Source organism: Pogona vitticeps, chromosome 1 (genome assembly GCF_051106095.1).
Source record: "Pogona vitticeps strain Pit_001003342236 chromosome 1, PviZW2.1, whole genome shotgun sequence".
Classification (NCBI taxonomy): domain Eukaryota; kingdom Metazoa; phylum Chordata; class Lepidosauria; order Squamata; family Agamidae; genus Pogona; species Pogona vitticeps.
The window spans coordinates 243,691,491-243,708,666 of NC_135783.1; the positions used below are offsets into that span (position 1 = coordinate 243,691,491).

Genomic DNA, 17,176 nt, shown 5'->3' on the forward strand with positions numbered 1-17,176 from the left:
GAAGTGCCCATTACATATCATTAAGAAAATGCTCAACATCAGCATCACAGTCTTAATTCCACTAAAACCTCCTTTCCACACAAGTCTAAACCTAGTTTTCTTAGTGTCTTCCTAGATGCTCCAAGTGAGTAAGTCTATTAGGGTGCTGTCTTTTGGGATGAGTGGGGAGTCATGCAGAGGATAGTCCTTTAGTAACAAGTAAAGTGTTTCTTCCTTAAAGGGCATGTCAATAAGATTGACTTAGCAAGGGCAGTGTGTCCCATTGCTGGTGCACTCAGGACCCGCAAGGCCTGCCGGCATGCCAAAGTTAGGGGGAAGAATTACACCCAGTTAGATGTGTTGAAAGGACAAGTTGGGCTGCTGTGATTCTTTTTTTTTTCCCCTGGCTTTTCTTCTGCCCTGTGTCATGGCGCTCCTATTTATCCTGGACTAGACTCAGTCTCTTGAGTCTCTTTGCAGTAGGTTCTGCAAAGGGGGTTTCCCCAGCCTAGCTGGAGGGTGTGAAAAGCTTGGGCATCCTTCCTGGACTGAAGGAGGTCTAAAGAAGACTTGCCACTGGCCAGAGAGCAGAAAGAAAACTTCTTTCTGCACACTGAACACTTGAAGTTAATAAATCAACCTTGGAGCCCTGAAAGAGAGCAGGCTGTAAGTGACTAGGTATACACAGACGACTAACCTTTGATCCCACTGATAACAATAGGACTTTCTCTCTTCACTCACTCTCTGAGTTGCTGATCCATCTACAAAAGGGGGGGAGGTTCAGATGGAAGCTGGGGTCCTTTGGCATTGCTGAAGAGCCCTACGTCAAAGAGCCCCTTTGCAGGATGAGCCAAAGGAAGGGAAGTTAGAGGGTTTGAAGGCACTCGGCAATCTCTCTCGATTAACTGTAGGGGCAGGGTAGAAGCCAGTGAGGGCCAGTTCTATCAGAGACATAGGATGGGGCAGAGAAGAGGGTGGCGGGGGGTGCTTTGCAAATGACGAAACGTCTAACTGATTGCTTTGAAATGAAAAGGAACACTGGGGCATAGGCAACATTTTTTAAAAAAAGAATTCTGGGAGCAAGAAAGTGGAAATGAGGAAGAGGGAGGGAAGCCACTGGAAATAGCAGGTAGGTTATACCTAAACAACAAAATACATTTTCTGGCAGTGAAAGGAGGTGGCAATTGAGGACCACTTGTTAAGGCAGTGATTTTGTAATGTTTGAGTGGCCATCTGCTGGTGCAAGGAATTAGGAGTTAGTTCAGTGAGATATCTCCGTTCGAAGGGGTTGTGCTTGAATACGGTGGACTGATGACTGGAATGCTTTGCATGATGAAGGGCCTTTTTCTTTCCCAACCCCTGATTTATTTGTTCAGGATCTCTTCCTGCCTTCATTGCAGGCAGAGAAGGCAGTGGCAGAGTTTGCACTCTGGGCAATCTCTGCAGACGGGTGGGGCAAAATCGGCATGGCGGTGGGCATAGGCTTCAGCAGAAGTTAGACCAGGGACTTTATGTAGAGGCATGGTGTGTTGTGGGGAAAGGGCAGGTGTCCAGTCAAGGAAATGAAAGCACAGGCATGCAATGGGAACATTGTGTAGCCTTTAGAATCATTTCACATGTGACATGGCAGGACGCCAAGATTCGCCACTAAGTATAGACTCAACAGGCTGTTGTAGCCAGTCTATGACCCTGATAAGTATGGCACGTGTGTGCAAACATGTGTTGATCTTACTATGATGTTACATTTTTAGGTGCACACCTTAAAATAAACACATATAGTGCTGCTGGAGAGGCAGCTCCTGTTGGAAGAAATTATGTCTCTCTTGTAGAGCAGTATGAACGTATTAAAGCCTACATGGTCAGTGTTACTGTCTTTAATAAGAAGTACCATCATACTGTGGTATTTGTGTGCCACAGGTGAAGCGTTCTTATTTTACTGGGCCTGCTTCTGTCTGTGCCTCTGAACCTGATCCACAGAAATCTAACTCAGGAGAGCAGCCTCACCTGATAACAGAAAATAAGAAAAGCTGCTCTCTTGCATTTCTGTGGTGTGGGTCACATTATTGGAGGATGTGCTGGAGGAAAGTTGGAGAAAATTGGCAGCTTTATCCCCAGACTATCTTCTTCCTTTTCTTGCTTAATGAGAAGTAGAATTTAAAAGAGTCGTTTCCTTTGTGAATCTAATGTGTCTGTGCCTGTTAAGAGAACCTGGCATAATTTTCTCTGCATTGAGTTACTGAGAAACGTAGAGGGCTCCTCTTTGCTTCTTGACATGAGACTGAGGTGGACTGTACCATGTCCAATAAGTGTCTTGGGCGTGTGGTGTTCCTGTCCTTTTTAGATCTCTGATGCATTGTTGAAAGTGATTCGAATGGCCCATGGCTGAGCTGTGAATACACATGAGCCCCTCATGGCTGTGGTGTGCTTGCACATGTGCTGGCCAGGACGGGGGATGGAGTGGGAAATGCTTCCTGTGAAATACATTCACAGAGATTTCTATACTGAGCGATTGTTTGCTGGAGGAAGGAAAGGGATTAGTATAAGGAATTGTGGAGCACAGGAAAGGAGAGGGGAAGGCAGGATGGTCTTTGTGTTTCTCATTAGAAGTAGAGCAGCTGTTTGCTGTTAGCAGTGGAAGTGTGGACTTTTTCTGGGTACTAGTACAATTCTGGGCAGAGAACATCTAGCCCTAAAGGACACCTTTGGCTTCCTTGCCAGCTCTGCTGTTCATGCCAGAATCTCCATGAACCTCTGGCTTCTTGCCCAAGCCAAGCCATCTGTCCAGCACCTATTTGTGCTTAGAAAACATATCTGTATGCACAGGTTGCCTCCAGATGTCTCACATACACCTCAAGCTCTGATGTTCTAATTCAGTACATCTAACTCCTGCATATCGTGGGGCACTCAAGCTAATCTCTTCCCAAAACGTGATCTAGCCTTTCTGGCTAATATTCACATAACCAGGAGTCTCCTGTACTGGTTCAGTACTTTGAGGCTAAATGGGAAGTATAGGAAGAAGATTTTAGAAGACTAGGTGAGATGTGGTTGCCAAAGAACCTGGGCTTTGCTCTTCTTCCTTCTCCACTGTAGTCAGAGAACAGGTTGATCTTGGGGTTCCAGGTGGGTTGTAGAGGGAGTATGCATCCAGGTAATGCCTCTGATCCCTCCAGGTCTGAGGAGGGGTGCCTTCCACAGATGAGTTTTACACACACCTCCAGTTGTGTAGATGGAAATACTGAGCTTCCACCATCTCTTGTGGACGAAGCAAGTGTTAAAGCAATGGCATATACAGACTTCAGTTGTGTTGTTTCCACTTCATGGAAACTTGAAAGGCTAGCCACAAGACAGAAAGCAGGCTTTCTTGAGGATGGCCACATCTTTTTCAGCCCTTCCTTGCTCCCAAGAAGGAAGCCCTTTAAAATATAAAGGGCATCCTGAGACTGGATCTCCTTATTTGCCTCCCTGTCTCATGGTTTTTATGGATTTTAGGTGTGTAATGGGATACATCTAGACTCCTGTGTCAGAAACAAGAGCCCGGGTCAACAGAACAGAAAGGGAGTGGGTGGGCCAGGGAGATAACCTGTTGTGACTCCAGAGGAAAGATTCACAGAAAACAAGAGAAGTCATCAATTAAGAAAAGAAAGAGTACTCATCAACTCAGTTCCAGGGTCTGCCTAAGACTTTTATTTGTTTTAAATAATGCAATCCGAATGTATGCAATCCAAAAATTGCAGCCTCTGCAGGATCATAGGTGTTTCCTCCTGGATTGTGTGACTGTGGATCAAGATATAGTGATGCTGCACACTCGTGTGCTTGCACACATACACACACACACACCAGCCTTGCCCTGTGAACAGGATACTACCTGCCTTCCAGAACCTATGGTCAGGTTGGAGACTTTAGGTTTAGAATGGCATCCAGGTGCCTTGAAAGCCAACTGTTGTTCTTCAGGTCAGGATGAGCCCACCTCTCAGAGAGGTTTGCTTGCAGAAAAGAGGATGGAAGGGAGAAAGAATCTTCCAGCTGACCAGGCAGCTGGGGAAAAGCTTGGCTCCATGGCAGCCGTGCAAAGAAGCGGGCAGGGGAAATATGCATGAGGTAGCTGCAGTGCAGGAATCGGTCTCTGGAGTGATTCTCCCTCCCTCTTTCCCTCCCTCCTTTTCCTGGAATGGGCACCTTGGCATCGCTTTTCAGCTTGTGCAGGCAGTGCCAAGGAAGGGGGCATCCTTTCTGCTGCCTTCCTCTTTTGGCTTCTTGAACAGCAGGCCTTAGAAGACCTAGGGTAGTTGTGCCCATGAAAGGGTTAATCACAGAGTTTTAAAGTAGCACAGCAGCCTCCTCCTCCTCCTCCTCCCTCTTCTCCCCCTTAATCCTTGAGCAGAGAGGGTGGAACGGAGTGGCAGGGGAGAGGCAGGGCTGGGCTGAGTTGGGCTCCTCTCCCCCCCCCCACGCAGCACCACCACTCCCCCCCCCGCCCGCCCGGTGTCCATCAGCGCAGGCACCCAAAGGGAAGGGCTGGCCGGCCGAGCAGGGAGGACTCTTCCTCAGGCTCTGGGGCCGGAGCATAAAAAAGGAGCCCCCTCTGTACTGGGTCTTGTTGCGGGCAGCAGGCAGGCGGGCAGGAATGGGACCTGCTGGTGCTGCTGCCTGGGACTTGCTGTTTCCTCTCTTTGTGTTTGGGAAAACTCCTCCCTGGGGTACCAGGTTTTCCTGAAGGAGGCTCTGGAGCAAAAACTGGAGAAGGCCCGGGAAGAGGAGCTGAGGAAGGCAGCCACCATCATCCGAGCCCACGTCCTGGGCTACATGGCAAGGTCAGTGTGGTGCTGGGAACCCTCTTCGCTGCCTGCGCTCCTTCCCAGGCTGCTGGGCTGGAGCAGGGCTCTCCCTTCTCCCCTCCTTTCCTCTTGCCCCTCCCCCTCAAAAACCTCCCCGTATTACTAACAGGCAGCAGCTCAGCCTGGTCGTTCTCTATCGCCTGTTTCCTGTTTGCACCTCTCTCTTCACCCTCCGCGAAGCTGCCCGTTCCTCTGCAGATCCCCAGCTCTCTTGCCCTGCATTGGAGATTCCCCTTCCCCAGTGTCTCACACAATATAAGGACACAGACCACTGTTCCCGCCTTTTACATCCATCTGCCGTTCCTGCCCCCCCCCCCCCCCGATTGACTTCTCTTCTGCCTGCAGAGAAGGAGGAAAACATTAAGCAGGCTGACTTTCCATCCCAGCGGTTTGTTGGCTCTCCATCTGTGTCCTGCCTTTTGAAATGTGCTGTTATCTTTGCATGCTTGCTGGAACAGGCCTTTGTCTCGGGTTGTGCTAGCAAATTGCTCCGCGTGCCCATTAGGACAATCACCTGTAGTCTGTAAAAACCCTGTGATCTTGCTATGAAAATTCACAAGGGGCCGCCATGCACGTTCCAGGAATATTCCATCGCAGCATGGAAATTGGTACTGCAGAAGGAATTTAGCACCCTGAGATATCGGCTTTATGTTTTGTGCTTTAAAGTTTATAGCTTCCTTTAAGGTTGCAAAGGGAAGCTTGAAAGTGGTGTGGGCAGTGCCTGAAGAAATCTGAAATGCCATTGGTGAGCGAAGTATGGAGGGAGGAGAACCCAGTAGAACTGCCAGGAGGCGAGGCTTCTGCACCCTCCCTCCATAGCCTTTTCCCTTCTCTAGGAGCAGCAGAAGTAGAATAAATTGTGACAATGAGCAGAATAAGTTAGGCAACCCCCCCCCCAACAATGCAACACACAGCTCTTCTTAGCATTTTTTAAAAATGTTTATAAAGACTTAAAAATAAATTTATGGCAAGAGCAAGAGGACTAGACTGTTGGTTGATGAACAGAACCAGGGAAAATACCTATCCAAGGGGGAAGACATTGCTGTTCAGGCCAAGAAACCAAAGCTCTACCTGCTGTCTACAGCAGTGGTTGAGTAGACAGCAGTTGCCAGCATGAATCTGCCAGGCAGGGGGAAAGTCTTTTTGCCCGAGCCGAGTGCATTTTGAGGGTATAATAATGAGCCCTGCCTAATCGGGACTTACTCCAGTACATGTGAACTGGGACGTTCTTCTGGTCACCAGCTCCACTTCTTTCATCACAATGCACTTACACTCTCCCCGCCCACAAAACGAACTGCATCAAAACAGCAGAAATTCTGTTTCAGTGGAATCCTGCAGCTGGCACACAGTATCCAAATAAAGAGAATTTGCATTCAGGTATTTATTTTGTGTAGGTTTGTTCTGTTTCTGCCAGTCATATGAAAGAACCACTTAGAACTCTAGAGGAAGATCTACACTGTCATCATGTAGAGGGAGGCAAACCGTTAAGGGTACCATTAATAAGTAGCAAATGATTTAATAGTTTAGTTTACTTTTCCAGTTTTTCCGCCCACTGGAGATGAGTGCCATTTGGGTTTTCTGTCTTAAGCTGTTGATACATGAAAGACTTCCAAGCACTGGTCGTCCTGCTCAATTGCCACTTTGGCATCTGTGATCCTGAGCAGAAACAATGATGGCAGCAGTATGTAGAGCTTAGATTGGATGGAATAGGTATAAAGAAGGCTCCTGGGTATACTTTTATAGCAGAGAAACTACAGATGGAAGGAGGCACTGAACTCTTTGCACATCCTCTTCAGTTTCACCATCCCTTTTCCTCAGCAGTGTGTGTCAAGAGCCCAGCCGGGGGGCAGGGGGGGAGAGACACCTGTGGAGTATATATGGGGTGGGGGCACAAGGAGAGAGCATGAATAAGGGGAGTTCAGCTTCTTGTCTTTCCTCTCTCTGACATCTCACTGCCCTTGCCCTAAATTCCCACTGCATCAGTCTCATATGTTATCTATGGGTCAATCGCCTATTGCTACTTCATGTTTAGGTTGAAGGGATTACCCTAAAACTGCACACAGGCTTTGAAGCTCCTCTTAGCAGCCTGGTGTGCTGGTATATGTAGAAAACAGTTTTGGGTTATATCGATCTAACAGAAGCTTTTAATTCTCAGGATGCCGAATTCTGAATGAGTATTTTAGTCCACACCTAGCGAATTCATAGGATTGCAGAGTCTACTATAATATATCACTACCTCACCAGTAATGGCTGGATATACAAGCTAGGAATGATGGAAGTTGTAGTACACCTTGAAATCACTAGGTTGAGATGCGCTGGTTTAACACAATGGCCAAATACCTTACTGAGCTTCTTCTGAAGAGGAAATCCTGACAGTATAGTAACAGGATTGGGCTTATTGCACAAGCATTGCCATTATGCAGGAAGTGATTTTTATGAGGGAACCCCACTCCATGCTTGCCCAGTGGTGAGTCTTCTGCAAGCGGCAGGTCCCACATTACAACATTAGCAGGACTTTCCACTCTGCAGAAGCTTGGGAGGATATTAGACTATACGATACTATTTATATCTGTTTTTGCATGACTGTCTCCTGCTAAGGTATGTCAGGAGCTATGAATTCTCAGGGAAGCCCCTTTCCTAGTGTAAAGTAAATTCTATTAGTTCTTCAAATTGTTATCCATAAACAGGATGGAGGTGAGGGATAACAATTATTGGCCAACTTGGATTTACAAAGGCAGATTATATTAGAAGAAATGAAAGAACCGGCTTCTCCATGAGCCAAAAATGTTGGTGATAGGAGCTAGAACCTCAGTTTCTCTGTGGCTTTTGCATAGATCCTTTTGACCATGGGCAAAGCACTTGGCCTCAGTACCAAATGGCAGAAACAAATCCTTGTATATCTGAACTATGAGGGCAGAACATCCTGGCAGCTGAAGTCTAGTACCTGCTTTTCCTTTTGCAAAAATGTCCCATTTTCTGGGATAGCAGGCAGGATGACAATGCATGGCTGTGCATAGGAAAAGCTCTTGAGCTCAAACCGATATACAGTATTAAGATATAATGACAGAATGAACTGGCCCTCTGCCCTCCCCCTGCTCTTTTGATGGCTAAAAGGACGTGCCATTTTTGCCAGAGAGAGGGAATCTCTTCGTTAGTAGGTTGATAGTGTACTTTGTAAAACTCCAGAGTCCTTCCTCTTGTTTTTTCTGCTTAGCAAAAGCTAATCTGATGTAGAAACAGGAAATGAGCAGCTCCCAAGAGATAGATGCCTAGAGCATTCCTGAGACTCAGGAACCAGGTGGGTGGCAGATGGAGCAAAAAAAGGCATTGTGGAAAGACTGGCTTCCTGGGGAAAGAGTTTTCTGGAGAGAGGTGACAGTGATTGTGCTGATTCATTGCATTTGGCATCTTAAATGCTACTAGGCTGGATAGTGTCTGTGGAGATCTGAGTACGGGAAGGCTATTGACTTTAACCACCATCTTCTGTTGACCTAGGAAGAGGTATCGGAGGGTGCTAGCCAGTGTTGTGACCATCCAAAAGAATTATCGTGCTCACTTCTGGAAAAAGTCTCTCCAGCACCTCAAGGCCTCTGCCATTGTCCTGCAGAAACACTGGCGTGGACAGCTGGCTCGCAGCCTCTACCAGCACCTGCTCCAAGAAGAACAGAGGCGGAAACAGGAAGCCGAGGAGCAGAGGCAGCGAGAGGAAGAGAGGATTAAAAAGGAGGAAGAGGAAAGACAATGGCAAGAAGAGAGGGCGCATAGGAGGAGGCAGGAGGAGGAAGAGAAGAAGAGGTATAAAGCAGTCCGTTCTATTTCTGTGGCCTGATGTTCACAAACAGTAACCGAGCAGGTAAACCTGCATTTGGACTGAACCACTTCAAACTGTAGGGATGAGGAGGTTCCTTATGAAGAATTTCCTGAATATAGAAAAACGGATGCCGCAGAGAAAGGTTTTAGCCTTGTCTGTGAAGTAAAGAACAGTACGTTCTAGGGAAGTTCTGAATATGTTTACACTGTACAATTGCAGACTCTTGAGATGGCTTTAACATCATGGCTCTTTTGCTGATCAATGACCGTAATAAAACATTTGATTTGATTTGAACATCATGGCTCCATCTTGCAGAACCCTGACATTTGGAGGCTGAGTTTGGTGCCTTGGCAGTTATAGCGGTATTGAATGGCTTGTAACGATGGTTAGATTCATGCTTTTAAAATAGTAAAATAATATCCCTGTAGTTTGCTGGTTCCCAGGGTAAACCAGAGGTTGCAATCCATTGGACGGCTACACCACAAGAGGATATGTGATAGCTGAGCAAATACACAGGGCAAAAGCTGAGGTGGCCTTGGCCTATATAAATGTGGGCCGCACTTTGTTGAGTCAGTGCTGGATAAAGGTGCCTGGTTTTCTGGCCTGCCGTTCTTTTTAAATAGGGCAGAACCCCAAATCCCTTAATTGGACCAGTGGCGAGTCAAAAACCTACACTCTGCCTTCTCATCTTTCTGCTTTGTCCATTCAAAGCACACCTGAGAGAGCCTGTTAGCCGTTCACCTTTTGGTATTCTAAGCTGAAATAAATTGTCTGCACCTCCTTAAGTTTAATTAAAGAGCATATTCATGTGACAGTTGATTTTTATCTGCTGCAAGGCAGCCCCCCCATTTCTCTTTTGGCGAGTGTCCATATGCAGTCTGCACTGCAAATGATTCCAGGTGTGTTTCATAGCAGCTAGTACCTTTTCTGAACCACCAAGATCGCCTTCTCATAAGCCCTGCTTTCCAAACAAGGTGCTAAGGAAGAAATGCTGTTGGTTTGAAGGCTTTGCTACAGCTCACATAGTTTTTAACTAGGACATAAACAAGGCAGCAGTATCATTGAGAATGGCATTGATCTCAGCAGGAGCAAAAGGAAGGCCATAGTGTCCCTTAGTTGTGTGTGCTAGCTCTGGCGTACTGGGCTGTGGATTTTATTGATGAGTTTTGTGCTTTGTTTCAAACAGAGAAAAGGAGCAGTTGGAAGCAACACTGCAAATGGCTCAGGTATGTTCGGTGGTGTCTCCTGCCTCTCCTTTCAGTGAGAGTCAGCCAAATGCTAAAGTCTTCTTTTTCTCAGGGACAAACTTAATTCAAACCAATGCCTGCATTATGTATTTCTTTCTTGTGTTGTTGTGATAACATACTGAGAAAACACAGTAGACGATATGGGGCCATGCGTAGGGCCAAGCTTCACATGATGCTAATGGCATCATTTCAATTTAAATTAACTTTTTAATGAGGACACGTAGCAGTTGCTGAGATAAAGACATTGATCAAAGCCAGGGCTGCTCTGTGTTTAGAGATCATGTCAAAAATTATTCCACCCTCTCGGGAAGCTCCCGTTGGAGGCACTTGAGAGCTTTCTGCTTAGGCCAAACAGTAAGTTCTAGGATAAGAGGAGTTTTCAAACAAGTTTCGAGGCAAAGCCTGCCTTCTCCTGTCCTGTCTATTGGATCAAAGCCCCTTCTGTTTACAGAATGTCTGTGCATCCAACACATTGTCACTGAATTTAGTGACAGGAGCAATTTTTGGAGAAATGAAAGTGATCTGTGACAGGGTTTGCCTCCCACTCTGTATGGTGGAAATGCATACTAGATTAGTATCACAGTTGTCTTTGCCAGAGTAGAAGTGTGGGTTTTGTTTTTTTTTTTTAAGAAAAAGTATGAACCTTTGTGTACCAGAAGCAAAAGTGATAGGAATGCTGGCATTATATGCAATAATCCTTTTTCAAACCACTTCCAGCTTTCGGGGGGATAATTTTAAAGGATGTCTGTGTCAAGCCTAGAGAAGTTTGCCTGAAGACATGTTGTGCACTTCAGTGAAGTGCTGCTCAGCCGCCAGGCTGCTGGACCAGCTCCTAATTTTTGAGCTTGTGGATGGGTGGCGTTTAAGGCCAACCTGCGAGAGTTTATTATCTTTCTTGCTTCTTTGGACCAGATGGAGATGCTAAGAACACCAGGTGAGGACCAGCCCTTGCAGGAGGAGGAACGGCGTCAGATGGAGGAGATTCTGCGGCTGGAGAGAGAGATTGAGAAGCTGCAATGGCAGCAGAAGACAGACCACATGTCCATCACCTGTGAAAACGCCAAGAATGAGATGAAGCGCCAGCGGGAAGAAGAGATACAGAGGCTGGAGAAGGAAGCTTCCAGAGTTGCACAGGAATTTTTGGAGCTACTGGATTTCGGGAACCTGGATGAGAGCGTGCAAGGTTTGGAGCGCTCCCTTTCCAATGAAGGAACTCTCAATATTGAATGTAGCCTCGTGGCCCCCCTGGCTGAAGAAGAAGAGGAAGATGAAGGTTTCCCTGCTGATGAAGAGGGCCCACCAGTCCCCAGCCCAAGTCTCATGAACCAGGACAGCAGCACCAGAACCAGTGATAATTATTACTCTGAGGAAGACACATCTCCTAATATGCCACTGCCTGGGGAGGGAGAAGATGAGAAGATCAGTGCTCTGGATCTCACTACAGAGAGACCTGAGAGCCCCCACAAACAGCAGGCGGAAAACATTTACCAGGCCGTCTCCAAAAGCCTTCCGAGTGAGAATGGGGAAGTGGAAGATCCTATTTACAGCTTGCCTCCAGATGTGGAATCAGATTATGACCACGAGGAGTTTGAAGGCAGTGGTGATGCTGGCAGCTCTTCAGCTGAGCCCCTGCACGGGGAGGAGATCTTGCGCAATTCTAACAGCAATGGTGTGGACTCCAACCGTGGCAGCTTGGACTCGGTAAGAACCCTTTGCCCGCCCGTAGAAAATGGGTCTCTTGTTTAAGCAGGAAGCATGCTTTCCTTTCATCTTCCCTGTGGGTGTCTGCCAGCTCCTTGTGCTCATGCATTACTAGTTAAAGGGTTCCTTGGGGAGCAAATTGATTTGTCTTAATAAATCTTTGCTCGCAGCCTGAGAATCTTAGTCCTGGCAGGAAACGATCAGCTCAAATTCACAGCTCTGATATTGCATCATTACACTTGTTTAAGCCATTGCGATGATTGCTGCCCATAGGATCACCCAGTTTCATCTTGCATAACTGCCCAGTCTCTCTTGGAGGCTTCCCAGCTCAGTGTCCTTGGCAGATTCAGTCGGCACACTCTTGTTAGCAGCCAGTATAGTCAGCAAAAAATATATTGTGAATGTTTTAAGTCTTAAAGAAGTCTGTCTCTTTCAATCCTCCTTGAAAATTGGACTGGGCACTATTTTGCTTTGCTGTTATCCTGCAGTATAGTTTTTGATAAGCCTAAGTAGTCCTGGTTATCCAGTGTGATATAGTAGATAGATAGTAATGGACCAGATTGTTCAATGCCTTGTGCCATTTTAATCTTGGTCTGTGGATTACTTTACCCATATGACAATATATTCTTGCAAGAACACTATACAGTACTTTCTGTGATTAAGCACATTACATACTGTTGCTGTGCACAGTTTTGTGCCTAAGGAAGATTGTTGGATGTACTCAGTGATGTGAAAAACGGTTCTCTTAAGTGGGACTTTCTATTGTGTGAACTTTTTGTTCTAGAAGCAACGTTCCCCCTAGTTTTTGTTCCCACTGTGCAGGAGAGTCACCCTGTGCATGCATGGAGGGGTGGGGCTCCATCCAAAACAGGACATAAACAAACCTGCTGCCCTTGGGCAGCCCTGATGGAGCTCAGCATGCACACACATGCACATACACATACTGTAGAGGGACCATTGTCTGGGAGTGATTTTTGAAATGTTTTCTATAGTTCTCAAAAGCTATCTCACAGCAGTTTCCCCTTATTTCGACAATCGCAGGGGGTATTGTTTAGCACACTGCTTATCCCTTCCCTTTAAAAAAAATCTATATTGTTTACAAATTTGATCAGTCCATGTGTGGCGATTCTAGGGATTGGGCAAAGTCGAAGTGAAAGAGAGTCCTTATTCATGGTACAGATGCCTTGTCATTATGAAACAAACAAACAAAAAAACTGTGAGATATGGATAGTGAAACACCCACCTGAACCAAGTTTGGGCAAAGAAGGAGGCTCACACCTGCCCCAATTCCCACCATCCACAAACCCCTGCAAGTACATCTGATAACTACTCGTCTGCTCTGGCTGGTGAAATAAGAAATGACTGGAAGGCCATTTTGCTGAATATGCTATTTGGGACCAGAACAAGGGAGGGAGTGAGTGAGTAGAACTTAATGGGAAAGGCATGATTCTTCCTCCTGCCCTCCCTCCCTCTGCCCAGAAAATAATTTTCAGCCATGGGGGAGAGGCTTCAAAGGGCCTTGGGGAACGCCCATTCCTTTTTCTGTTCCTCTCTGACATTCTGTGCGCACTCCATTTGACAGTCAATGCTTCGGTCAGTCAAATGATGTTACCTGAGCCCAAGCCAATAATCCCTGTGATAGCCTCGGGATGAAGGTCATCTGAACACATCCAGTGGATACCCATCCCATCATGAGGCCTCCGTGGGTCTGCGTTTAGAAGAAAAGCATCCTATTTTCTTCTAGTCCTCAAAATAGTCCCCGTGACTAGTTTTCTCTTTGCTATAGTTAGCTGGGATGGTGAAAATAAGAAATATTACTGGAACAGTCTTGAAACTAAAGCTCCATTACCTAATGAATCTTATTATCTACTCTCCTTGGCTTTATGGAACTTGCCTTTAGAAAAAACCAACAACTACAATTCTTGTCCCAGTTGTCTTTCTCATGAAGTCAAATGAATCACTTGCACTGAGGTTATTCCAAATACTTCTGCCCTCCCCAACTGCACAAAACATGCCCTCATTATTTGCTAGAACCAAAACCAGCTTAGCATCTCCCCTGCTGAGTTGAGGGAGAACCTGATGATGAAATATATTGTCCACAAGATAAGTGGCAGATCTCTTCGCAAGCTATCCTTATCAGATTTCTGGACCCTGTTAAATGTTTGTGACTGTTTGCATTTCCAACTGCATCAGCAACATGAGAAGTGCCTCTGATTACATGGTGCTCTGTAATGTTTATTCCTTTTAAAGAGCTGTCTAAGGGCCCATCATCCAGATGTCAGCCAGTGCTGTAAACTGTGGTTAGCTTGGTTACAATTCAAAGTCCACATGTATTTCTTTCCGTGTTGTCATTCATATATGCCTGCCCAGGGGTGGCAGAAGAGGCAGTGAAACAGAGCGATCTGTGCATGTCAAGCACATCCCCTCAACTGATAGGCTGCTTTTTCAGTCATGAGGGTTATTAGAAAGGCAGCAGGCAGATCCCAAGAGAGGTTACTAATATAATTTGCTGAGCATAGGCAAGGCTAGAAGTGATAAGATTGTCCTTTCTTATGGCAAGACTCCAGGAAGAGTCACGCAGACAAGACAGCAAACGCTTAATTCACAGAGGCTCTTGTTGTGCTAGTTTGAGAAGGGAATGGTATGAGGACTTCTCTATGTGAAGATGTTGCCAAATAGGATGCGGATCTGCTCATTTGGGTCCCTTAAAAGTGCAGTTTTAAAACGCTGAATTATTTTTCAGGCAGGGTTTAGCAACATGACTTCCCCCTCCCTTTTGCCGGATCCATGAGTTGTCTGTTGATCTGTGTGAGTGTGAGCATTAGGCTGTGCCCATGCCAGCAGCTTTCCATGTGATCTGCTGCGGGCACTGTTCTATTGATTGTTTTTAAAAGGAATGCTGCACATGCCACTTTGAGGGCAGTACTCTGTGAACATAAACCTTGTATCAGGAGAAGAGCAGAGGAATATGAATTGATACCCAAAGTAGACAAGCACACATGCTTATAAGAACAGCTCAGGAAGGATTGTGGTTCTTTCAGGAAATCTATAGATGTGTTGAGCTATAACTCCCATGCGCTCCACATCACTGGCCAGGCGGTCCAATAAATCCTTAGGCCAAGGAGGGTGGCTGCCAGAAAGAAAAAGACAGCCTTGCAACCCATAAGTCTAAAAAGTTTGGTGGTCAGTGGTTCTTACAAGGACAGCAGGAAGGCAGGCAGGTATTTTGCCATAGACTTTCTCCATTGTGAATAAGGAGGAGGAAGGATTTTTTCCTACGATTTTTATCTGGCTCGTTCAGTAGTCACATCTGTAGACACATGATAGGAGACCCTATACAGTGGGGTCTTGACTTGAGAACTTAATCCGTATTGGAAGGCGGTTCTCAAGTCAAAAAGTCTGTAAGTCAAGTCTCCATTGACCTACAGTGCATTGAAAACTGATTAATCCCGTAACAGGCCGTTTTTGTTCCATTTTGGTTTTTTTCTGGTCTGTAAGTCAAATCTCGGTCTGCAAGTCAAATCTAAATTTTGCGGCCAGAGAAGTCTGTAACTCAAAAAGTCTGTAAGTCAATCTGTCTGTAAGTCAAGGGTCCACTGTAGAGGGTGGTCTGAATTGGAAGACTTCATATGTGCCAGGTTGTGTAGCTTTATTTTATTTTTCCAGAGAGTAATCATGATTTTATCCCTAGTTTCTAGATAGCGAGGATGAAGGAGATACTTATATGGACACAGATGAAGAATTCTGCAGCAGCCGAGTCACCCTACTGAATGGGTCAGGGCCAGCTTATTTTCACAGCTATCTCTACATGAAGGGTAAGCAGTACGGTCAGCTCCAGCTGTTCACATACGTTGCTTTCTACTGGCACCCCTGGAACAAGCTGTGTGCACAGCTGTCCAGGGTCGGTTCCTGGTGACAGATGCCAGTGGCCCACTCTGGGCATTTATTGGCATATACAGGTGCAACAGTTTTCAAAGGTGTTGGCCCTAGCGGGAGTGAGAAGAAACATCATTTTAGCTGTTCTTTGGGTAACAAAAGGCCTTGGGTCAGCATATATGTCTCTTTATGTGCATTTCGCTGTACTGCACTCACTGGCCCATCAGTTTTGGGGGTGGGGTTGTTTCAGTGCTTCAAGGGGTCTTGCTAAAAATCCATAAAGCTCCGCCTTCCCAGTACTCATTCACAGCCAAAGGATAAAAGGGGTTAATGCTCCTGAGCAATTGCCACAGGGCACCTGTTGGATCATGCCTTGATGAGATACAGCCCAGCTCCATTGTCCCAGATTCTAGTTTTGTAATTCTATTTGTCACATTTATATTCATTTCTCCTTTTGAAGAGATCAGATCAGTAGAAGACAAGTTGTCCCTTCTTTATCTGTGCAACAGATCTGAGAGAAAGATTAGGCTGAGAAATAGAAAGTGGCCTTAGGGGGTACATCGTGAGCTTTGTGGGGGTTTGAATCTAGATCCTATACTTTGTACTTTGCAGTCTTGCTTTGCTTGCTGATGGTTTGCCTTCTCTCCTTTAGCAAGGCTCTTCTCTTGATCCATAACAGTGGTGCAGTTGTCCCACTGCCAATCAAGATTAGTGGCAGCATAGCACTCATACCAAAATGTCTGTCTTCCCCATAATGATGATGTAGATTGGAGAGAAGAGAGTTTCTGAAACCGATAGTGTTTCATTTCTGTATTAGCTGCTTAACTCCGCTGTTAGTTTCATATTATGGTTGTGCTCACTATCTGTACAAGAAACTTTTCATTTTTCTGGAGGGTGTTCTGGCATGGAGCAGGAGTAGAAACGTAGCGCCATCTGGCCCGCTGATAGTGAGGTGTAGGTGGGGGGGCATTTTGGCGCGACAGCAATATTGCCATTTTCTCTTTCCCTCCCTGCAGGGGGCCTGATGAACCCCTGGAGACGGCGCTGGTGCGTCTTGAAGAATGAGGCCTTCATGTGGTTCCGAGCCAAGCAAGAGGCCTTGAAGTCAGGCTGGCTGTATAAGAAAGGAGGAGGCATGTCCACACTCTCTCGCCGGAACTGGAAGCGGCGGTGGTTTGTGCTGAGAGAGGCCAAGCTGATGTATTTCGAGAATGATAGTGAAGAAAAGTTGAAAGGGACAATTGACATCAGAAAGGCCAGGTCTGGGAAGCAAGGGTTATGCCAGGGGGAGAATCCTCCCCACCAGGCAGGAGGGGGGAAGTGCTTTTAGACTGCCATGCCTTATTCAACTGTTATGTACCTTGTTCTCTGCAGTGTGCTCAGAAAGGAGGACTTAGCCCTCCTCTACTTTATCACTGCTCTCTCTCTGATACATTTGAAGAGGGGAATCTTTTTCCCTGTATGGGCTATACAAGTGAGCAAGAACCTGTGAAAATCTGCCTTTTCGGCTGCGTAAAGAGCATATGTGTGACCGGAAGGCTCTCTGCTTCAGACACGCTGCCCTCCATGTGGAGAAAGTGATGGTGGAGAGGGAATGGTTGATGTCCCTTTGTAAATAGGTCACTGAGAAGTGGACAAATAATGGCTTTGCAGAAAGAAGTTGCTCTCTCCACTAATAGGTGCCTCTCTGCACAGTAGCCCTACAGATTGGTTACTGTCCTGTTTAG

General features: G+C 46.2%; 1 protein-coding gene across 2 annotated transcripts in view; it reads left to right on the plus strand.

Moving 5' to 3' along the window:
- LOC110078205 (unconventional myosin-X) overlaps positions 1 to 17,176 on the plus strand; it is a 108,290-nt gene that overhangs the window by 70,931 nt on the left and 20,183 nt on the right. For both annotated transcript variants that reach the window (XM_020792088.3, XM_078383479.1), the window contains 6 exons: positions 4,684 to 4,790; positions 8,310 to 8,609; positions 9,812 to 9,851; positions 10,785 to 11,573; positions 15,265 to 15,388; positions 16,466 to 16,709. In XM_020792088.3, the coding sequence (XP_020647747.3) occupies positions 4,684 to 4,790; positions 8,310 to 8,609; positions 9,812 to 9,851; positions 10,785 to 11,573; positions 15,265 to 15,388; positions 16,466 to 16,709 (1,604 nt within the window). The remainder of the gene's footprint in view (positions 1 to 4,683; positions 4,791 to 8,309; positions 8,610 to 9,811; positions 9,852 to 10,784; positions 11,574 to 15,264; positions 15,389 to 16,465; positions 16,710 to 17,176) is intronic.